The sequence below is a fragment of the Mycteria americana genome, chromosome 3, assembly GCF_035582795.1.
Source record: "Mycteria americana isolate JAX WOST 10 ecotype Jacksonville Zoo and Gardens chromosome 3, USCA_MyAme_1.0, whole genome shotgun sequence".
NCBI classification, from domain to species: Eukaryota; Metazoa; Chordata; class Aves; order Ciconiiformes; family Ciconiidae; genus Mycteria; species Mycteria americana.
Window position 1 is genome coordinate 85894699 of NC_134367.1, and position 24562 is coordinate 85919260.

Below are 24562 nucleotides of genomic sequence, written 5' to 3' on the forward strand. Positions count from 1 at the left end.
AGAGTCCCAGTAAAACATCTGGGCATTTTGGAAAGCAGGGGCAGCACGCTGTTTCTTCTGTCGCAAGAATGCTGTTGTGATGGTATGGTGTCTCAGTGGGGTGAGTGGGGAGCCCTGGGGCTGGGGGTCACTGGCCCTTCACTGCCTCAGGTCAGTAAGCATCTGCAGGAGCTCTGCTTCTCAGTGCTTTTTTTTCCTCTGTTTTTTTTCTTTATTAAGACTCTGACAAGGCACTTGGCGAACTCTAAACATTTTGAATAACTGACATTTGAATAATTGGCTGTGATTTTAGCCAAGATGTGTTGGTTATCAGTTTTCTACTTTTTCCTTTAATTATCAATGTCTATTCTGAGTTCATCTCCTAAAATTACTTGTTTAACTGATTTTCATCCCTTAAGAGTTTGCTGTTCTATGGTATGGTTTTGCTTCATTGTCACTCTCCAAAAGGGAAGAATTCTGGGCTAGATAAGCAGTGCTATTTTAAGGGCTGGATTTAATGATGTCAGAGGAATTTTCTTAGTATGACTCCTCTACTGATCCATCTTTTCTTCCCACTTGGCTGTCTGTCTTATTCTTTATCTGTGAGTTTCTTTCTCAAGTGACAAGGATGATTCACATTCCTTGTATCATACAGCAACAGAAAAGGCTTAGGCACAATCCCTAACCTGTGAAAAATGCCTCCCTCCTCCACTTATTTAGCCCTAAAATAACCAGGAAGACTTTTATTAATTCCTTCTATCTCCTATGCAATGAAGGAGGAGGAGTACGGGGGAAGAGAAATCTTCACTAGGCTAAGGGAGAAATCGATTAATTTTATCCTCTTGGGCAACTTTTTTCCAAACCACTGAAAGTGCTTGAAAGTAGGAGTTTGTGAGGGAAGTGTTGCCTCAGCCATAAATATAAGTGTTTGTTTTACATAGAAGTCTGGAAACAGATGATCAATATTATTTATTTTTGATTTATTTTCACTGCTGTGTCTGCTTTTCATTGATGTGAAGTTTCCCATTGCTGGGAAAGTGATAACATAAATATAGTGTTGGAAATATTAATCATGAGGTATATGTGAAGTGTTTCTAATTATGTGGCTGTTTATTCTGCCTTCTGACAGGTCAATATTAGCAAAATTGGGATCATTTAGCATGGTGCTGGCACAAATGTTTATCATCATTACCAATGATTCCAATCTTTTTAATATAGATAGTAAAATATCTCTCTGTTCTTAACTGAATAAAACATGCTCATGATTTTTATTAGCCTGATGATTTATTCTGGTTCAGATTTTTATGTGATAGTTATATAAAGCATAATTACACATTGTAATGCAGCTTTTAAAGCAAGCCATCCTTAGGAAACCTATAGTTTAGCTGAACTCTTTTTTCCTGTTCTTTGGCTTGGCACGACACATAGAATAGGAGGTAACTGCTGATCATGTCAATGAAAGAAGTTTGTTTTGTTCCCCCCCCCCCCCCCTTTTTTTTTTTGTCACAGTGGCCATCATTATCTAAAAATAGGTGCCAGCAGAGTCATCAGTCATGCTAATCTCCATACCTGAATTTTTGCAGCACTTACTGTTTTGTAGCGAATTCCATGAAAAATCAATCAACTAAATAGTGATTTAAAACCAAGGTGTAAAGACTAGAATATGTATAGCACATATAATGTCTTGATAGGTTCAACTTCCTGTTTGTTATTCCATTGTAACATGGTATATAGGCTACAGTGAGACAAAGAGGTTTTACACTGGTTTGAATTCGCCCTTTGGTGTTGCTGTTGTTTGATAGGAGCGGGGTGAAGGAATATATTACCACAATGCCACATGTCAGTGAATTGATTCAGTTTGCATCTTTAAATTCTAAGCAACTAAATGCTGTGGGTTTGGTGCCAACCACTGGAAATGGCAGCCCAAGAGCACAGTAGTTGCAGAAGGGTCTCATTAGCATTTTTGGTTTTTGGTAGAAGAATTCAAGGTTTCTGGGCCTCTGCATGCTGCTACTTTTGAAAGGAAATTACGTCTTTTTTTGTGTCAAGATTTTTAAAGAAAATGGATACTTCTATGAGCAAGAAGGACATGTAGAACTCCTTGGCTCGCACTCTGTAGCTTTGTTTGTAGTCTTTACCACTTGCAGTGTTTTCAATTTCTCCGATGCTGCTGGAGATGTAATTTCCCAGCGTTGCTATTCCAAGTCTGAATTGTTTAGTTTTGCCTGACTAATCTTTTTTCACAAGCCTTCTAGCTCTGTTCCAGGGTTACTTCACAAGTTCTGCAGTGACTCAGCCTGTTTCCACACATTCTGTTTTCACCACTGCTTTGGAGTTTTCTGGACTCTGACTGGCATTCATCCCACAAAATTGAAATGCCTGATTTAGAGCCATGGATATCCTAAGCTCCCTGTGTAACCACAAGCAGAAGCATAGGTATCATCAAAGAGTTGCTCAGATTTTAGGTGGGCTGAATTACTGTCCAAAAGTGCCCTTGTCTCTCCACTGGCTGTTTAGTTGCCTTAGGCTAAATTAATCTGAGTTTGTGTTTTGTCATCAAGAAATATTTTTAGCTTTTCATAAGCTGTTACTGATCATGCTGGTATTGAGAGAACAAACCTTCCTGTGTTTGACAGGTGGCTGTTGCCTAGTATTAGAAAGAAGCTCTTGTTAGTCATCTGAAGTTGTGTTCGGTGTGAAGAAATTTGGACAGTGATATAATTGTGGGGAGTAAGAGGTCTCATCGAACGCTTACCTGTGGTAGTCTCCAATTCTAGTCAGCTTGTAGGATTGCATCATCACTGCTGTTTTTAGGTAAATACTGGCCTCCATCAGCATTGGTCTAGAACAGATTAAAAAATTGCATATTAATAATGAAATGGATAGATGAGTAACTTTTACATTGCTATGGAAACATCATTTTGAGCATCCTCTCTGCTACAGAAATGGTTGTGGCGTCATGCAAATATTTATCTGTAGAACCACAATGAGATGGTTTTAGACTGTGGGACATCCTTCCCTCCTATTCCTCCCAGTTCCTTTTAGTCTTTTCCCAGTTTCTTTCACTTCATTGCTAATCCTGCCATCATGGAGTTTTCCTTCTCCTGAGTGAGGGCTCAAAAGTTTTCAAGATCTACATTTATTCCACATCCTTTCAGTACTTTTCTTTCCATCTTGCAGAATACTAAATGGGAGCCTTTAATTTGCTTAAACGCAGGAAGCCCTGAAGAATTATATATAAACAAAGCACATGTTCCTCATGGTGCACTCACAGTTTTCTTTCTAAAGAACCAGTTGAGGTTAAATATTTGTATTAGCCTACTGGTTTAAAAACTTTCATCGGCCCCTTGGAAAAAGGCATTGATGCCAACAGCCTTACATCTCTGGTCTTAACACAGGTGGTTTCTGACTGGGAACAGCATAGTCCAGGGCCTTAATACACTTTTACTCAGAATGCATGGTAGATGATTTTTTTTTCAAGCCAGTACTTGTGATCAGACCCACGTTTCCTATTTGATTTCTCTTTCTAATGGATCAAACCACAATTTTGGAATGTAATGACTGCTCCTGAATGGGAAGTTGACAGCCCCAACCTGAGTCCCAGGGAAGGGACTTTGAGAAGGTTCCATCACTGGTGGGTGCAATTTCCTGCTTGGTTTATTTTTGTTGTGGTGATGGTTTTTAATTTAAGAGGGTTCAAAGCATGTAACTGTAGGATATTCTGTGTTTAATTATATACTTCTGCTTATACATTTGAACAAGGTGTCTAGATTTAGAGATAGGATTTTTTTTTCTTCATTCTGTGGTTTTCTAACAGTATAAATGTTAGAAATAAACTGCGGAGCTTCGTGAAACTTAGAACACGCTCGTGATAGAGAAAGTAATGCTTTCGCATTTATATTTGCAAGTGTTTTTATGGAAGCATAACTGTCCTCTGTTTGACATGCTGTTGTCTCCAGCATCTATTTTAAGTGTAAGATGGCTGTCATTAGTAGAAACAATTAGCTTTTCCCCTCATCCAAATGTGTCACATTGATGTTTAAATATGAATTTGGCAATATTTTTTTTAAAATACCAAGTTGATGTGTTTTGAAATCACTGTTCCATTATTATATGTTGCAGTTTTAAGCTGCTGTTAGCATTTTAAGTCTGTGACAACAATAAATTCAGTAAGCTTTGATTTCCCAATTGGCTTTAGCAATAAAGTGTTAACTTAGGCTTTGTTTCACAGGCTTGCTCCATTTTAATGAAGTGTAAGTACTCACTGCTTTAAAGACATTGTTTTACTCCAGTGTACATATGAAATAGCCACTAAAAGTCATATTTGAAACTTCTAATGTTATCTTGCAGTATTTGCCTTGGAAAACATTTGTGAGGAAAAACAGGGAGCACACTGGTTCTTTTACTGTACAGCTGCTCTCACATGTTAAAAGATTTTCAGTGCCATGAAAATAGTTGTGTAGGAATTCTTTTTTTTTTTAATTTTTTTAAGAAACCCATTCAGAGCAATATTGAGTGGTCCTAAGTTCCATCTAGACCATTTGGGCTGGTGTTTCCTATGACGGGGTCTGGGGCACAGAGGAAATACCAGGCTAAGCAGCTGGTTGCAATTAGGTCATAATTTATCATTACTGTAAATTATATGGATTTCATTTTTGAAGGATTTACTACTGATGTCTTGTAGCTTATTGTTTCACTTGATTTTTTTATTTTTATTTCTTTAAGTCCATCAAAACTATACTTCCTTACAATCTAATATTTGTACTGACATTTTCCTTATAACATATGCCACTAATTCCATTCTGCTGTTATGGGCTTATCATGGAATGAGGCAGGAAAAGCCATTAAATCGTTCGTTAAAACTCACTGTATTATCTTGTATGATTTTCTAAAGAGTGTGCTTCAGTTCCTGTGTTCTTGTGACATATTCAGTATTTTTAAATTGCTTTCATGGGTGACTAGAATTGTCTGAATAGCCATGTGCTAAATGCAATTGTTGTCAGGCTTTCTCAAGCGTTAGATTTCTGAATAATGGCAATGTTATGAAAGCTTTGTCTGTACACACACAAAACACTGAAATAACTATCCTGTTTAATTACGTGCTTTCACATGTTTGTCTTTCTCTGGTACCTCCCTGAAGCTCGTAGCTTTTTCCCTTTTTGTACATTTTGAGATTGTGTAGACCTATGAAGAAAAGTCAGCAAAGAAATGTCGGCATTTGCTTGCAGTAGAGTACTCATTGGTCTAAGAAATGTTTTCTCTAGTAGAAATAAGACTGTTCTCTTGAAAAGAATGGAAAGGTAATGGCTATTTGACTCAGTCTCCTTGGATGTCACAGCGTATTCACTAGTTGTCGTGGTTTAACTCCAGCCAGCGACTAAGCCCCACACAGCCGCTTGCTCACTCCCCTCTGGTGGGATGGGGGAGAGAACCAGAAGAGTAAAAGTGAGAAAACTTGAGGGTTGAGATAAAGACAGTTTAATAGGGAAAGCAAAAGCTGCACACAAGCAAAGCAAAGCAAGGAATTCATTCACTGCTTCCCATGGGCAGGCAGGTGTTCAGCCATCTCCAGGAAAGCAGGGCTCCATCATGCGTAACGGTTACTTGGGAAGACAAACGCCATCACTCCAAATGTCCCCCCCTTCCTTCTTCTTCCCCAGCTTTATATGCTGAGCATGATGTCACGTGGTATGGAATAGCCCTTTGGTCAGTTTGGATCAACTGTCCTGGCTGTGTCCCCTCCCAGCTTCTTCTGTACCTGGCAGAGCACGGGAAGCTGAAAAGTCCTTGACTAGTGCAGCAACTAAAACATCTCTGTATTATCAACACTGTTTTCAGCACAAATCCAAAACATAGCCCCATACCAGCCACCACAAAGAAAATTAACTCTATCGCAGCTGAAACCAGGACACTAGTCTCTAAAAATTTTCATCGTGAGGTTCTCAGAAGCACAAATGGCTCCAAAACACTTGTTCAATGTCACCATGATTAATTTACTGCAGCTTCTCATGTATGGCCACAAGTGTAGCAATGCAGCCATAGGCACAGTGGTGCAAGTGCTACTGTGTGAATTAACGTCAATGAAATACCTGTTTTAATCTAGCAGGTGATTGCATGTCTGCACATACGACAGTTGTGTCTATACAAAATTGTACAGATATAAAGGGTTTGCTCGCTCATGCATAACATCATACTGCAGGATTGGTATTCGGAGTAAAATACATAAATTTTTGTTCAATCTAATTATAAATATTTCATGTTATGCTGCTTCCATCATTTGCACATTTTACTAGATAGTTTGTAGATTGTAATTTTTAAGTTCTTTTTGGCATTTTAATCCTATTTCTATTAAGAAAGCAAGGAAAAGAAATATTTCCCAATGTTAACTTATTTTCCTTCTTTATTTTTGTTTCATGATAACACTCTCTACATCAAATTAAGCAGCTCGGATCTTAGTATTCTATTATCATTGCCTGGTCTAACAATGCATTGAACTTGAAAGCTGTTTATATATTTTGAATGCTGATTTCTTCAGCTCTAATTGTTGTTGTTGTTGTATTCTAAATTCTGCTTTTGCTTCGGCAATGGCTTTTGGGTAATGAGATGACTCCAAATTAATCTTGTATTCCAGCTGCAGAAATATTAGACTAGAGATGGGCAGTTTATATGAAGTTTTTACAAGCAGTGTGAATTTGCCCTATATGCTTTCAATCTCAATTTATTGGCTGTAGTATTTACCAGTTCTGAAGGCTTTTCAACTCTTATTCTAAATCCCAAATTCTTGGAGGATAAAATGAGGAGAAGAGTTTTGCATTCATATAATTGATACTCCTGAATGGCATAGTTTGTAGAACTTCAACGGGTAAGAAGTTCTTCTTTGAACACAACTGTATTTTTCTCCAGCCTGGTTTTATTCAGGGAATGTATTGTCCAACTTAGAAATTACTCTGAAAATTGGAAATTAAAAACATAAAGCAAATTAGACTAATGATAAATAATGTGGTTGCTAGAAACTTGCTAGCATTATAATGCCATTCATATATTTGTGCAAAAATCTGTGGGCTTTATGGATTGAATTAGTCAGGATTGTGGCTTCCAAGTAGTCTTACTTGCAGTGTCTTCCGAAATACTATTATTTGAATATTACTACAAAGTTGGTAAAACTTCAGTGGCACACCTCATGTTGGAATGATGCATCTTTGCCATAGAAGACCAATTGTTAACTTTTAAATTTATTTTATTTTAATTTTTTTTTTAACATGGAAAATTTACAATTCTCTGCAACATTCTAGGTAGGAATGGATTATTTTGAAAATCAAAGACTCTTTCAGTATACAATCATGGCCCACCAGCTACTTACTATGCAGTTTCTGGCATAAAGATAAATGCTGAGTGTTTAGTTATGAAATGAGCCTTTAAAATAGGAAATTAACTTATAGGTATGTGCATATCCTGGAAGGCAGTTTTATAGTACCAGCTTTCTCTTCCAGTGTCTCCTGTATTTTTCATCTTTTCACTTTCCCTCCATGTGGACAGCTTGATTATATTGCTTCTCAGAAACCTTTAAGTGGAAAATGCTTGAAATGTTTTTTTGCAACTCTGTTTTCTATCTAAGAAACAGAAACAGCAAACTTGCTTGCCTTTTTTTAATGGGCAAAATAATTTTGGTTAAAAAGAATTACTTTAATCCTCTTGGGAAAAATTACCTAAAAACTCACTCCCCCATTTTTCACAAAAGTGTTTGAAATTTTTTTGAGCCAACCTTTCTCCTGTTTGGCTGCAAATGGGCATTTAACAAAATAGGTTAGACAGACTAGACAGACAAATCAATATGGCCAAAACAAGGGCAAGCTAACATAGCTGTGATTTTGTTGATCACGCTATTCCTCTTTTGTACAACAGGCAACCAAATCTATATGTTAGATATCAAATTTAAGGCTAGTAACACAGAATAATTTTGATAAAAATATCAGTGAAATTTCAAACGTTTATCTGTATTAGTGACTTTGCTGGTTGGGTAGCTATGCCTGCTGTTGAGAAAACTTCTGGGCAAATCTGGAATGTTGGTAGGGCAGTAAGTACACAGCAGTTTTTCCCCTTTTTCCCAATATGATAAGCAGCAGACATGCAGTATTCACCTTTGGCACAATAGGCCTGATATTATCAAATGTCTCATTCTTTCCTTGTGCCTTTGGAAAAAGTGGTGGTAGTAACGGTAGTTCAAAGCTAAATCTTCATGTCTTACTGTCAAGACTGTGTCTGTGACAAAGACCATGACTTTTATTCTTTCTTAGTAAAAATTCATGTCATTCAGTTTTCCAGAGAGATTATTGAATGTGCTTCCCTGCATTTTGACTGCTACACAGTTTGTTGAAAGTCAAAATATACCTTGTGTCCATCAAGGTGCTCTCCTTTCAATACAAAAGCCAGAAATTCCTGGCAGTTTCTTTAAAGTGCTAAAATTATTATTTATTTGAAGTGCTTGCTTTTTCACCACCTATTCCTCTTTTTTTTTCTTCTTGACCAAGTAACTCAAAGATCAACAAATATTATGCTAATGGATGAAAGATAAGGAAGGACAACCAGTAAACGAGGAGGGGAAATAATTGTGTCTTGCCACCATAGCCATTCAGTTAAATTGATCTCCAGCACTGAAATGAAGCTGCCAGAGAGATAACATAGTATGATTGTTTCCAATTTATTCTGTAATGAATCTGACGCTCCAGTCAAACAGAAGGTCAGTCTACTTGGATAAAAGAAAGGGTATAAATGCTGTATATAAGAAATTAAATTAGGAGTCTGTTGTGGTTTAACCTGGCAGGCAGCTAAACACCACACAGCTGTTCGCTCACTCCCCCTTCCCAGTGGGATGGGGGAGAGAATCGGGAAGAAAAATAAAAGTAAAATTTGTTGGTTGAGATAAAGACAATTTCATAGGACAGAAAAGGAAGGGAAAATAATAATAATAATAATGATGATGATGATAAAAGAATATACAAAACAAGTGATGCACAATGCAACTGCTTACCACCTGCCAACTGATGCCCAGCCAGTTCCCGAGCAGCCGTTCCCCCCGGCCAACTCCCCCAGTTTATATACTGAGCACGATGTCGTATGGTATGGAATAGCCCTTTGGTCAGTTTGGGTCAACTGTCCTGGCTGTGCTCCCCTCCCAGCTTCTCACTGGCAGGGCATGAGAAGCTGAAAAGGCCTTGACCAGTGTAAGCACTGCTTAGCAACAACTAAAATATCAGTGTGTTATCAACATTATTCTCATACTAAATCCAAAACACAGCACTATACCAGCTACTGGAAAGAAAATTAGCTCAATCCCAGCTGAAACCAGGGCAGTATCCACCCTTTATTCCATACCATCTATGTCATGCCCAGGTCCTACCTTTTCCAATACATTCCAGTTAATCACCACCACTTTTCCTGTCTTTTGATACCACACAGATATCATTCCCTTCGTCTATGGGCCATCCCTATAAAATGTTTGTTGAGTTCATTTAGTCCATGACTTCGAGCTTCATCTGTCGTAACAGTCCTTCAGGGCAGGAGAGGTGGTGTGTGGTGTTGGATTGTTGCATGCTGAAGCCAGTTCTGGTTCCATTATTGCTGTGCTTGTCTGGTTCTATCTTCGCTGCACTTCGCTTGTCTTCATCAAATTTCATTCTTCATTCTTCAGAGTTCATCTAAGGTGATTCTTACTGCAATGCTGTTGATATGGCATATAGACACTGTAGAAGTGATGATATACAACAGTGTTATATAGCAATTAACATTATACAGTTTAATTCATTGGCTATTCTCACCCAAAATCAAATGCCCTTGAGGTACACATCAGACTTCCCCATCGTTTCGCATCATCCGTCAAGTGCACCCAGGTCCCTGAGCAAAAGCAATCCCACGAATGGGTTTGCCTTTGCCCAAGGCAGGAGTAACCCACACTGTCTTCCCCAGCATATTTTTTATGTGCACTACGAAGACTTGAGTCCCCTTCTACAGTGCGTAAAAGTTTTAACTGGGCAGGGCCAGCTCGATTGACAGATCTCCTAGTGTTGACCTACCAGGTGGCTTTTGTTAAATGTGTATCCCAGTGCTTGAATGTCCCACCACCCATTGCTCGCAGTGTAGTCTTTGACAGTCCATTCTATCATTTGATTTTCCTGGAGGCTGGCGCATGATAGGGGATGTGATATACCCACTGAATGCCATGCTCTTTGGCCCAGGTGTCTATGAGGTTGTTTTGGAAATGAGTCCCGTTGTCTGACTCAGTTCTTTCTGGAGTGCCATGTTGCCATGAGACTTGCTTTTCAAGGCCCAGGATAGTGTTCCAGGCAGTGGCATAGGGCACGGGACATGTTTCCAGCCATCCGGTGGTTGCTTCCACCATGGTGAGCACGTAGCACTTGCATTGGCGGGTTTGTGGGAGTGTGATATAACCAATCTGCCAAGCCTCCCCATATTTATATTTCAGCCATCATCCTCCATACCACAGAGGCTTTTACTGCTTGGCTTGCTTGATTGCAGCTCATGTTTCACATTCATGGATAACCTGTGCAATAGTGTCCATGGTCAAGTCCACCCCTCAATCATGAGCCCATCTATATGTTGCATCTCTTCCTTGATGGCCTGAGGTGTCATGGGCCCACCAAGCTATAAATAATTCACCCTTATGTTGCCAGTCTGGATCCACCTGAGCCACTTCAATCTTAGCAGCCTGATCCGCCTGCTGGTTGTCTTGATGTTCTTCAGTGGCCCGACTCTTGGGTACGTGAGCATCTACATGACGTACTTTTACAACCAGGTTCTCTACCCGGGCAGCAATATTTTGCCACAATGCAGCAGCACAGATGGGTTTGCCTCTGCGCTGCCAGTTGTTCTGCTTCCATTGCTGCAACCACCTGAAATCTGATAAATATCTCATTTATGGGTTCTGCCTCTTCCTTCTCCTGTTCTCGTGATGGCCCTGGTTCATCTTCATCCCTTACTAAACAAGCTGATTTTCTTGTGTATTTGTTCTTGTGTATAGGGCTGACTGATACTGGCACGGGTTGGTTCTTTGGTTCAGCTGCAGTGCCTGTTGTGGGGGTTGGAGTAGCTGCAGCACCTGTTGCCGGGGTTTCAGTAGCCATGCATAGGACTCCGATATGAAAGAATAATGCTGCTTATGGATTTGTCACATCTATAGACTCAAAAATATGTATTTATCAATATTGCTTGAAGAATGTCATGTGCATAATGTTACGTGAGATGTTCTGTCAGAGGAATATGGACTTATGCTCTTGACAGTGTCTTGTCTGATAGTCTCTGCTCCTAACCAATGTCAGTCAGCTGCATCTCAGTCTAAGGAATTAATAAATCTTCAGCAGAAGTTGAAAAGTTGCTCATGCTTTAACAAGATTTATTTGTTCTTTCATGAGTGGTTAAACTGATTATAGATAAATAGAAACTGTAATGAAAATACTGTGAAAAAAATGGTTGCAGTTTCTTGGGATAAAAGTGAATTTTATTACTTTCATTTTCTTTCACTCAAGATTTATGCTGCATTTCTCAAGAGGAACATTTACTCGGGCATGATTTCTGAATTTTCAGAACCCCCAAATCCTGTTGAGTTAGCTTGGATGTCTTTGAGCACTTACGTGGCCTAGCAGATAAAGAATTCCGTCTGATAGTATTTAAAAACTGTGGGGCAAGGAGTCTGGAGGTTGGTGATCTTCAATGTGGTTGATATATCATTAATACTTTCTGGTAAAACAGGGATGGTACTCCAGAAGCTCCCTCTGCATACCTTCTGTATAGAAAAGTATATCATTTGGATAGAAAATGTGTGAATATGGAGAGATTTAACAATACATAAGGATGTAGAGGGTAGTGTGACATGCATCAAAGCTGCTCTTTCTCTAGAGGCCACCTGCTTTCATCCCAAGGAAGAAGGATTCAAGCTTCTAGAACATATTTTGTGACAGTAATTGGTGACGGTAAAAGTACACCATTTTCCCTCATCAGTGAATTGAGCACTTCTAATGGAAAAAGGCAGTAGCTTCTAGATTTGCCTGTCCAAATTCTACCTTAGATCTGGCCCAAAGACTTAAAAGGTCAATATATTGAGGCAATCAAAACTAAAGAGAACACATTCATAAAACTACCTTCTTGAACTAATCCCTGAATAGCGTTTTATAAAGAAACAGCCTTCTATGTCACAGGGCAAATACAGATTGTCCAGAGATCGATGAGGATTTCTTTTTTTCTTTTTTCTTTCTCAAAAGGCCTGATTTTATTACAACATACCAGTATATCACTTCTCTTTATCTTTCAGTCTGCACAAGGTGGCGGTCATCGAACACTACTCTATGGGCATGCAATCCTGCTGCGCCATTCCTACAGCGGCATGGTATGTAATAGGGGTCGATAGCAGCAATGATTTCTTTTTTGTATGAAAGTTGTGTTCGAAAGCACCCAGACTATTGCCATTTACTGATATCTGGAGAATTATTCACATCAAAGAGTTATTTTACCCATGGTTAATGGAAACCTTTGTGAAGGGTAGATGCTTGGAAATACAAGCTGGTCATATCTGGGTAAGCGCTAAAACTAAGTCTGGCTCCATAGTGATGAGTTCTCTGTCAGTCTGTTTTGAGTTGGTGATTTCTCATTTCTTTTCCCTTGGATATTGCATATTGCATAAGCTGCAACTGAATCCACAGCTGGCATCTGGCTGGCAACCTGAATATATGTTAGACACTGAGTGGAAAAGGAAATTCCCTCTTGCACATATTTTGGACAGAAGCCTTAGTCTTCAGTTCCCTGATGAATTATACGGGTTCCAGACTCCTGAACTACAAGTGAAGCTTCATGGAGCTGAACTTTGATGCAACCAGCTCCTTTATTTCCACTCTCATTATTCCCTTCTCAGTGGAAAGATAACCTGGGTAGGCTGAGAGGTTATTTTAGAGCATATATCTTTGCCAAGTCTCCTTGAGTGCCATTCAGTTTATCAGTCATATATGTTCTTGATAGTAACCAGTGGGGATAATTTAAGAATAGTTAATCCTGTGTTAGTAGATTGGTGGCTTTTTATATTTCAGTGGTTTATCAGATGTGAGCAGAAATAGTAATGCATGCTTTTTTCTTTTGACAGTATCTATGCTGCCTTTCTACATCTCGATCTTCAATGGATAAGCTGGCATTTGATGTCGGATTGCAAGAGGACACAACAGGTAAACACTAGTTTTAAAGACTATGTAATGAAGAATACTTTCAGTCTAAAAATCAGAATAGAGTCCTATAAATACATATAAATCATGTAAAAATTAAGAGTATTTTAAGGACTAAAGAAACAAAACTTAATATTTTTCTGTTTTACACATTCAGTAGCTTATCTTTACATTTTCTAATAGATTATGTAATTTCTTTTCTATGAGATATAAACATGTCTATTGATATTTAAATATAAATTTATAATATTGAATATAAGTAAAGGAATATTTGCAAGTTGCTGTTCTTGTAGAAGCCTTCTGCTGAAAATTTTTTAAACTTTTATAATTTTAAATAAAGATTCTATGAAAGTTTTAGAATTGCTGGTGACTTGGATTTATTTGTATTTTTAAGACGGATATAGCTTCTTACAATGCCATCAGTTTGGTCTAATTGTTTAATTAGAAGTAATAAGAATGCTTGTTTTTTAAAGCCTTGCTCTAGCTAGGAGTAATAACAGTGATAACAGCAACAATTGAACAGTTCCAGGATCAAAGAGATTTTTTTCTGAAAAGCATGCTTTACAGTCAAGAAGTATATCTGAAAGCAAGACTTATCATGGGAACAAAATTTGTGACTTTAACACTTAGAACTATTCTAGGGAATTAGACACCCACTTCTGGTGTCAGAACTTTAGGACTGAGATAAATGTGAAAGTAATGGCAATAATGTTGGGCATTTTCTTTCTAATTTCTTTCTCTGCTATTACTTGATAATGATATAGGTGAGGCATGCTGGTGGACCATCCATCCTGCTTCCAAGCAACGATCAGAAGGAGAAAAAGTACGTGTTGGAGATGATCTTATTTTAGTCAGTGTCTCTTCAGAAAGATATTTGGTAAGTTCTGTAAGAATATTTGTACAGTGCTTCCTCTACAGAAAAAACACTTAATAAAAGTCTTATACTAAAGTCTGGTTCACGTTTCCACCTCCACAAAAGTATAGCTTAAGGTATTTAAACTGGTATTTGATACCATTTTGAAAACCAAGACACTGAAGGTCTGGAGTGTGTGACATTGATATGTGACTAATCTAATTTGTGTTCATTTCAATAATGGAAAAGAAGTTGAGAAATTTACTAATGAAGAAAAAAAGAAAATACAGAAAAAAGAAATCTGTCCAACTTGCATAATTGAGGTGTTTAGAATCCCTGTGAGTGTTCAGAGGTTAACAGCACTATGATATACGAATTAAAAATTTGTACCAAAATTTTGGCATGTTTAACTTAGGTACATAGCATTTTGTGGGGTTTAAAAGGTTCATATTTTCTTAGGATTACATACAGTGCAATATGTACAGCTACTGACATGTCATAATTAAAGATAATTAAAATACTTAATAATTAAATATAATTGAAATATTTTAAAGCTTTCTGTGGCAGGTGCATTTTATCACTGGTTTAAATAACTGTATTCCTCATCAAAGTATCTCCCATTTGTTCTGTAATGAAACTCTTCAGCACTTTAAGATGAATTTTGTATTCTTGGTGTTGCAAGCACCTGAACTATTCTATCGGGAAAAAAAAGATGAAAATAAGAAGAAAATCAATCTGCTGGAAGCTTCTGTAAAATCAGCCCGAGTGATTAGGCAAATGTAGCTACAACTAAAAAAAGGATCTTTAAAGAGGAAGTGATTTTAGCTTTGTCAAGAGGACTGTCTCAGATCTGCATATAGCATTAAAGTTTATTCTACATTATTCACTTTTTTATGCTATGAAACTTTATTTCTGAAAGTTTTTTAGAGTATTTAGAAAAAGAAGTGAAGAGTTTAATAAGACTTAAAAATAATGTTTTATTTCTTTTTGATAAAATTGAAAATGTTCTCCCTTCTTTTGGAAACACATAGAAAAATGAGAATACAATTATTAGAATATAATTGTAACTTCTAATTAGAAGCTCAGTAACTCATTTAATGAGTTATTTTTTGTAAGTAGACTTTCTGACAACTTTCCAATCATCTTTACATTTTAAAATTATTTTTAATAACTACTTTTATGAGAATTGTAATTAGACTTATGGGAAAAGCAACTTATTGTGGACAAAATCAATGAGAAATCTAATTCATGAAAAGGTTTTATTTAAAGACATTGAATGTTTTTGAAATTCATTGAATTGCTGAATTGGGTTGCTGAAGTTGAATTTTGCTCCAAATTGTGTGTCTGTGTAGGTATATGCCTGAACTCATACTTTCTGCCCTCTAATTAGTAAATCAAGTCAGCCTTTTATTTTATTTAGTGTTTGTGCCTCAACTGTTGATTCTCAAGGCTGTCATATGTACTTTTATACAGCAAGAGACATGATGCTGACTGCAGAGACTGATTTTCCTCAACACATGATTTTCCTCAACACAGACACGTAATGCGCGTACTGTGTCTTCCATGCAAAATATCAATAAACTCAAAATAAATTATATTTTCAGTGTAGAGAGAAATGACACAAATCTATGTTCTTGATATTTTAATCTCTGTATTATAGTCTTAAAATGGTTTAGAGCTAGAGTTTAATGAACAGTTATTGAACCTGTTTCAGTTATTCAGTTCTGGTTTGATAGTAAGAAGGAGCAAAGATTCAGCAAATTAATTTTGCTCTTACATGCACTCACCCCCACATTTTTATGAAGAGATGTTTTTCCAGACTAAATTAAGAGCTGGGGAACCACATAGCTTCACAATCATAAAAATATTTGTGTTTTTGCTACCTACTCAGTAGTTATATTAGCACTGTAAATAAAGCAATGATAGTCTTATGAAAATTCCAACAGTTGATAAAGACTGAACTAGCCAGTTATCAAGGAATGAATATTTTTCATGAAAGCTGTGTCTCCATCTTAAACGGTTAGTCTTAATCTATTAGGCCGCCTACAAAATAACTTCAAAGGATGTACCTTTGAGAATAATCAGAGCATTTTCATTCTGAGTGCAGTGTCATGTTACAGTCCCTCTTTTCTACAACACTTAAAGGAAAGTAGCAACTGATACCTTTTACCATAGTTAGGACTGTGGAGAGATGAAATTATTTTTATGAATCCACTTGGATAGTGAGACCAAATAGGCTCTATTGAATTCATTCGAGGAACACTTTTTCTAAGGGTGAGGCGTTCCTCAGCGATCCCTTGACAGAGAGTGATGTTCAGCAGGATGCTGAGAGTTGGGTTTATGTGCATTGTGTGCTTACAGTTAAAACCTTAGGAAAAGGTAAGTTTTCCATCAAATGTTCTATGTCTATATGCTGTTAGAAGTAGGGTTCGAATGTCACCTTTTTATATTGCAATATTGCTCTATGTTTTCAAGCAACTTGCTAATTATCTCCGAATTAAGACAAACAGGTTAACAATCCTGGGGCAAAGATGTGTATGTAGAAATAACAGGTGAGCAGAATTCATTCACAGGGCATGGCTTTTGCACAATGTAGTCAGAACTTAGTTTAATTTGTATAATACAAGGGGAGAGCAGAGCTATGTCAGCTTCACAGGTTAGTCTTCCAGTTGTCTGAGTGCAGCTTAGTTACTTAATTTTTTTTTCCCTGTTGACTTTGTGACTTCATGATCTCAGTGTAGTCAGTAGATTAGTGTTTAGACCTAATTTGGTTGTCAACCACTATTAAGTTATTAAGAAAATGTCAGGACTTTCCTATAGTTCCCCTTCCCTGCTTTCCATCAAAAAAAGATTTTGGGACGATTGACTTTATTTTGTTGCCCTGAAGAGTCATCTTTTTAATTGCAGTGAACGAGTGCTAAACTGATAGGAAGATTAGTGTTGAAATAGTAAGCTCAAGGTCCACAGATGTGGATTTTGGCTATTTGTTGACTCACAGCAATGTCCCTGGGCAAGTCATTTGGTTGCTCTGACTCTCATTATCCCTACCTATACAATAGGATTTTCGATGCTTATTTTTCTGTGTAGCATTTCTGAGGAAAAGCACTTATGTAAGTGCTTGTGGCATTACGTAACGCGCGAGCTGCGCTATTGCCAGATCCTTCAGGGAGGAAACTTGGCTCTGCTGAACCCTCTTAGCATAGGGCAAAAAGCTGTAAATATTGCCACCGTTTAAGTTCAAGCCCAAGTTGCTCTGTTTCCTTTCTTGAAGCAGTGCAGGCTGATGAAGAGATGTAATATTTCCAGCATGTTTCCCCATCTTGTACATATTAGCATGTACCCCTGCACTGAGGTTTGCCTGTGCCTATTGTTAATTATATACCACGATTGCTTTCAAAATTGCCAATTTTCAATATTTAGAAATTCAATTAATTGTAATTTCTTTGAAATTCATGAAGCCTCTGGGTAACTTAGTCTTTTAAACATAATTCAAGAAAAAAGACCTTAGACATGAAGTTGAAATACAAAATGCATAAATGAAGATGAAAATGAAAATTAGTATCAATGAGGTCAGTGTTATTCTGGCTAAGAAGTCAGGAAAGAGGAAAAAAACCCCAACTTTGAATCTACAATGCACAGATTTCAGTATAATGCAACAATTTCTGCACTGTGATATATACGTAGCTGCTGAGTTGCTGTCCTGACTGTTATGCTGATCTGCAGCTGCATTATGCAAATCTGTGAACAAACCTTGAGATTTATTTCTTTGACTTAAATGACTTTTTTTTTTTTTTTTGAATACTGGAAACTAATATGAAACTAATTGGAAACTTTCCTTTGAAGTGTAAGCTTTTCCTTGAAGATTTTTATCATGGTTAACTGATGACAGAGTTCCCTTTCAAAAATAATATCATCCAAATTAGGTCAAATTATTTGAAAGGTGGAGCTAATATCTGTCATTTGTCCTGGACAGGAGGACTGATTCCTGAGTATTGGAAAGGCACTCCCTCTGCATCCTCTTGCATCAAATACATTGTTTATTTTCAGCTCTTAGTTTTAATTCTCTTATTTATTATCAGATCCTTGGGACAGCTTCTAAATATCTGTAGCATTTGCTGGTGCAATAGTACCAGGGAACATAGCAGTGTGTGATTATTATTTTTTTTTTTTTAGTGAATTTTAAAAATTTTATTCTCTCCCCCTTTCATTTTTTTTTTTTCTAAGAGTATGAAACTCAGTATTGGACTTTGCTGTCTTCTGTGTAAGTTAACAATTCCAAAAAAAAAGTGAACTATTTTTTGTTGAAAAATAGTAAAAAAGGTTTTTCTTAAAAATAATTTGAATCTGCATAAACAAACCTGAAATTAGTGGAACCAAGGTAGTGTTGAGCTGCTCTGTTACACTGATCATAATGCAGTTCCCACGGAGTCTTTATACAATTTGAAATTTTATTGTGGAGGCTGGTAGATCTCCCGATAATTAAGGTTGTCAAGCTGCTCTGCCTTATAAAATCCTGCTTCCAAGTACTTATAATCAAGTGCTTGTAATGTAAAAAAATACTTATTAGAAATAGTAGCATCTATTTCGGTGTTGGGGTTTTTTTTTTGTTTGTTTGTTTTGTTTTTTTAATCAGTCTGACAGAATTTTTTTTTTAGTTCATCCAGAAGAGGTGAGACATCACTGAGCTTGAAGACAGGGAAGAAAAAAAATTTTTCACATCATTAAGAAAATTAATCTCGTTTTCTTGAAAACGTTGAGCATCCCGCGCTTTATAACAAATACAGGAAATTAGGAGTGTTCTTGATATCACAAGTGTACTTTTCACTAACTTTTTAAAAAAAAAAAAAAAGAAAAAAAAGAAAAGAAAGGTAACAAGCCTATCCTTGCTTAAACTTAGTAAAGAAGCATTCTCCTGAAATAACGCAGCTTGGTCATGCCCAGGGAAGATTTTTTAAAATTTTCCTTTAGTAGCTAAAAGTGATGACTGTCGATTTTGCATGAGCTAGACCTCTTGCGCTTCCTGTGTGCTAAAGAACTGCTTAAACTCCCTCTACAGCGAATAATTAAATACACCCCAACCCCGGTGGAACCAGATATTCCTTGTAATGGGTGGCTCAAGGCAGGGATGAAGTCAGGCACTGTATTGACAGCTGAGAACTCAGTGTCTTATGTGCTGTCGGCGATCTGCTGTCATTTAAGATATGTGGAGGAGGAAGCTATGAGAAAGTAGAAGGAACAAAAGGCAGGTGATGTAGCAGGGACAGGAGCCTGGGACTGAAGTGGGAAGGAGGGAAACTGAGTGGGACTTGATGACTGGCTGAGAAGATTGGCAGCTGCAGGCAGGCGGTAAGGGACTAACGAATCATCTGGGGCAAGAAGCTGGTGACAAGGGAGGAGTGGGCATCTGCTGGTTAAATTTGTGTTAGAAATTTGGGGCAGAAAACCTGTGCCATTTTGGCAGGGAGAATTGAAAGAAGAACCAGTGGAGTGGGACTGGGAATGAAGGACGACAAGAGAGATCTGTAGAGAAGGAGTGGGCTGGCTGGGGAGTACCGAACTGCTGGACAAAGATCCAGAGAGGGGAAAGTCTGGGGCCAAGAAATGAGGAAAGAATTGAGGGGCAGGAGTTGTGGTGAGTTTCTGGAGACAAGTCTAATGCTGGCTGACATGGGAAAGAAGAGGTTGACCAAGAAAAAAACCAAAAGGCCATGCTGAGGCTTTGTAGGTCTGAGGAGAACATTTTGAAGCAGAAGGAGGTCCTAATTCTGGGTGATAAGGTAGGCTGTAACTGTTTCAGGAAGCTGTATTGGCTAGGTGAGAGATAGGGGACTGGGATAAAGATTTGGAGAGGAAAAGAGAGTGGGAGAGGCCTAGAGCAATTAGGCTAGATAATGGCTATCAGCAACTATCTAGGAAACCCATTTTATTAAGGCACAGCAGTCACCCGTGGTATGCTGACAGCCTACTCCTGTGTTAGTTTAGGTGGCAGATGTCTGAAAAGTGGTTTTAAAGTTTCTGTCTCTACCTGTGGTTCATGTGGGTGTCAGTGTGATGCCACCTACTGTAACTGTAGGGTTTTTTTTGACCCCCCTTTTTTTTAAATATAGGAAAATTACATGTAAATTATACCACAAAAAATAATTTTCTTAGATTTTGAAAAACCACAGGCATTAGAAAATGTGCAAATGATGTCACTGATATATTTTATAAAATCTTTTAAATATACAGTCACACTGACTTTTTATGGAACACTATCTCAGTGCTGATAAAAGTTTGATGGATGTGTCAGGACTCAGTAGCAGAGAGGCTGTAGAATGAAGCAACTTTGAAAATGAAATTTCAAGCTGGGAATTGCAGGTGGAGGATTGGTGGTATGATGGTTAGTTAATTATTTTCCTGGAGAATTAGATTCTGTACCAGACTCTGCTGTGGAATTTGCTGAGCAGATAGTCTTTTATCTTCTTTCAAGTGGTCACTAAATCTTCATCCCTTAGCAGGAATATTCTTTACCTGAGTTGTGGCTCTGAAGTCTCCTCCTTCTGCTAGAGGTTGAGGTCCCAGAGTTGCTCAGTCTTGATACCTGCAACTGAGGTGAATGGAAGATGTGCCTTGAACATTAAAACTGTATATAATGCAGTCTACAGTGGGCATTAAACAGGTCCTTGTCACCTCAACTTGGGCATCCTAGATTAATGAAACTTTCCTAGTGTAATCTATGTACTTCCACTCTGCATTGGAAAATGGGCTATAATGCTACTCCTTTGGGGTTTTGAGAAAATGAATTCATTAATATTTGTTGTGTTTTGTGACATGCTGTAATTGTTGGTAGTAAGAAAAAAACCTATGAGGAAATTAATAATTCTCTTTTCAAAGCTTTGAAGAATTGACTATACTGAATAAAGCATGAGGCTGCAGACTGAAGATTGAGGAGAAAACAAAGCACTGAGCAGCTGTTCATGAACTCCTTTATCCTGTATATACAATGAGGCAGCACTTGTGGAAAAAATTGTATGGGATCATGCCATTGAAGACTGTAATATGATGGATTCCCCAGAAGCCATTCTTTTTCCATAGCCTACTTTGTTTGACATTTCCTAATTTTTGAATACTTCTGTAAAATTAATATTTCGTTAATGAAAGCTCTTGTGTCTAATTGTACTAAGTGATAATCATTTGGAAGCGTAGTAGCTGATGTGTTTCAGGCTTTTCGTGGTTATAGCACAGAAGGAGAGCTAATATAAAGAGGGGGAATGCAGACTACCCCACCTACCCTCTGAGGGTCCTTATGCTTTCCTGCCATGCATCTGCATTTTCATTTTTTGGATGCAAAATGTTTTTTCCTTCCTAATTAAAAAAAAAAAAAAAAGAAAGAGTATAGTTTTGTGTTTGTTTGTTTGAAGTTATAGATACAGGTATGTACTTTTTGACTTCTTTCCCGAGATAGAAATATCTCCAGTGTGGACATCTTCCAGTTTTGCTTTGCCTGGTCTCAGACTGACTAAGTAAAAGTAGTGAAACATATGAAGTGCTCCCCCTCACCCTGATGCGTACCTGTCATGGGAATGGTGTCTGTTCAAGACTTGGAACATCTCACAGGTTCTTGGGTCATTGAGGATAAGTGCCTAAATGGTTTGAAACTGCTCTCTGTCCTGATCATTGTAGTCATTTTAAGACAGTTAGAAAGGGGAAATAGCAAGGGCTGTCAGAATCTCCATGTACAAAAGAGAAATAGATTGAATTGGGTCATGTCTGTAGCCTCCATCTCTGCACCAGCTGGTACTAACTTTTGAAGCAGAGTGGCTGATGCTGTTCTTGTGTACACTACTTAAGCATTCTGGGAATTGCTCTGCCTTGTACGCAGTTCTCAAAATGTACCAGAAAATAAACTTTCTTTATTATTTTTCTTTTGCTATTCTTGCTATTTGGAATGGCCCAAGATTGAAGGCAGAGACATCATAATGTAAAGTGCACATAGAAATAAATGCTGCTAGATGAGATGTCAGTATTGACACACCTTAGCCAAGAAGAAGCCTGAAGGAAAAGTTTTGCTTTCTTTATGTTTTTTTCTTTGCACATATGCACGTTTTGGAGAACAGAAACTTTGAGGCAGACTGTGAAATTTAAAATACATCATCGAGTTATTTAGAGCTGTTGTAAACACAGCTATGCTGCTGCAATCACTGCTGAAGGGTTCTTGTGGAAATTACTATCTGATTCCTAAGCTCTCTGGTGAGCTGGAATACACTGTGTTCTTCTTGAAGACCTGGAAACAGAGATGTGATTGCGTTACTTTTCTGCAGAGCAGTACAGAGTTTATAACGTGATGGTAGGTTTAGTTGGGAAACCTGTAGCAGTCTGGGAGATTTGAGTCTTGGAGTTTATCCTTGAGAAGCTGCCTCTAGACTGTAGTGTTAACCTGTATTCATAAAATAGCATAATTTAATTCTGAAAAGTGATTAAAAACCTATGGCAGGTTAAATGCTGGTTTAGGAGATTATTACTCTATCAGTAGAGAAGATAAATCTAGCTTTTTCATTGAGCCTGGACACCAGTGCAGAAAAGATACTTGGATGAGGCAGAAGGCTGAAGGACCTGTCTGTAACGGTGAAGACCCATACCAGGATTAGACAGACTCCTGAAGGACTGAAGCAGGACTCCTGAACCTAACATATTTCTGCTTTGCAAATGTTGTTACTGCATACCTGAAAGGCCTGTGCTACACATGTGGTCCTCATTGATGACGGCAACCTCCTACTTCTGCCAGATACTCTGTTATGCCAGCTAGCAAAGATCTGTGTATTAGGTGTGGAGGCTGCTCAACATCAGTGTGAGTGTCATGTCCACATCCTGGATGTTGCGTTATGGAATTTGTGTTTCGTTTTGACAGTTTTATTGTGCTGAAAGTACCAAACCAAGCGGATAAGCTCCAAATAAGTTACAAACAGGCAGCAGATTGCTTTAAAACACCATTGAGGTTGTGAAGTATAGCACTGAAAAGTTAGGCAATGCCAGGATTAAGACTGGCACCTCTAATCTGTTGGGGGTTTTTTTCTATACATTCGATGTAACTGAATCCTTGAATATCCATTGACAGGCTACCTCCTGTACATGGTCAAAGCTTCATTTTATTGTTTGCTATGGATGGTGTCCAGGGGATGAACACCATAGCATATGGAACTGTAGTTGCCAAGACTCCTGCCTTCAATTGTAAATTGAAGGATGAAGCAAGCAATCTAGGGAAGTGAAGGAAAGAAGAGATTTGCAGAGATATTTCTCTGCTTTGGTGGTCATGTGTTGTATTAGGTCATTTAAACCATACTTTTTAAAGATTTATTCTCTGATGACTCGGCTTGAGGCATCTGGGTTATAATCAGAGCTGCAACTGGAGTCAAATGAATGGATAAAAATAACAGGTGCTCTGAAGAGAGATGTCAGCGATGTATTTTTGTTCAGTGTCCTATCTATAAAATGGAACGCTAATTCAGTTGATACCATTGTGTGTGAAAATAAGTTCATTAACGTGTACAAAGCACACAGTTACAAGGAGTGCTCTGGTGATGGCAGATCTAAATGACAGAGTTATTATCCTCTTCCTCTTTTCCCCACCCTGAATGATGCGTTTTCCACAAAAAGTGATATTCCTGCTTCGTTGTGCTGGTTGAATTGCTCATTGTCCCTAACTGGAGCCTGTGTAGTGATCTCAGAGAAAACCTAACAATATAATTAAGGCCAAGAGGGCAGAACTGGGACTGGAGTTGTGCTGGGGATTGTAATTTCTCAGCCTGGTCTGCCATTGACTAAGTTATATAATTGCCATAAGGGGAAAGTAAGAAGTGAAGTGGTGGTTTGTTCGTTGAACATCCTCCATTACATGTGCTGAATGACACTGGCGCAGTGGAAAAAAATGGTTTTTGTGAGATCTCTTACTTTGTATGTCACTGGCTGTTATGGGAGCCATCTAAATGAGCTGATGTGCTATTTCTTGTACCACTGTACAGCTAGAAGCTGTGCAGGCAGGAAGACAGAAGGGCTCTGCACATGTCGTTGGGAATCTACCCCCTTCTCACCTCCATTGCCATTTTTCTCCTCTGTATGGTTAATAACTTTACTCAAAAGGTGTTAATGTTGGTCACGACATACAGAAACAGAGACCAATACTACTGTGTAAACACAGTTACTGTCCAGTAGTTTAAAATAAAGTTTTGGTAAAAGTGTCTAAATGTTACTGCACTTGAAAAGCTATTACCTGGTAGGATAAACAGTATACTTCAAAGCAGCTGCTTATTTATAGAATGCTTGGTTCTATAATCTTATAATTGTATAATCTTATGTTGTTTGGTACTTAACAGTATATCAGTGGAACTGACTGGTGTGGGACAAAGGCTTTTGTATGGATGTGATATATAGTATACCTTGAGATTAGAATTTCTGAGACGATAATGCCACTGAACTAGTTGGAAAACACACGTGCGTGTGTGCGCGCGCGCACACACACACACACACACGAAGA

The 24562-nt window shown here is 37.9% G+C and overlaps 1 protein-coding gene across 1 annotated transcript in view; it reads left to right on the forward strand.

The window, feature by feature from the left end:
- The window catches only part of RYR2 (ryanodine receptor 2), a 334723-nt gene that overhangs the window by 53672 nt on the left and 256489 nt on the right, over window positions 1–24562 (forward strand). Inside the window, exons 6-8 of the mRNA XM_075497176.1 lie at window positions 12302–12376; window positions 13124–13202; window positions 13964–14076. Coding sequence (XP_075353291.1) covers window positions 12302–12376; window positions 13124–13202; window positions 13964–14076 — 267 coding nt within the window. The remainder of the gene's footprint in view (window positions 1–12301; window positions 12377–13123; window positions 13203–13963; window positions 14077–24562) is intronic.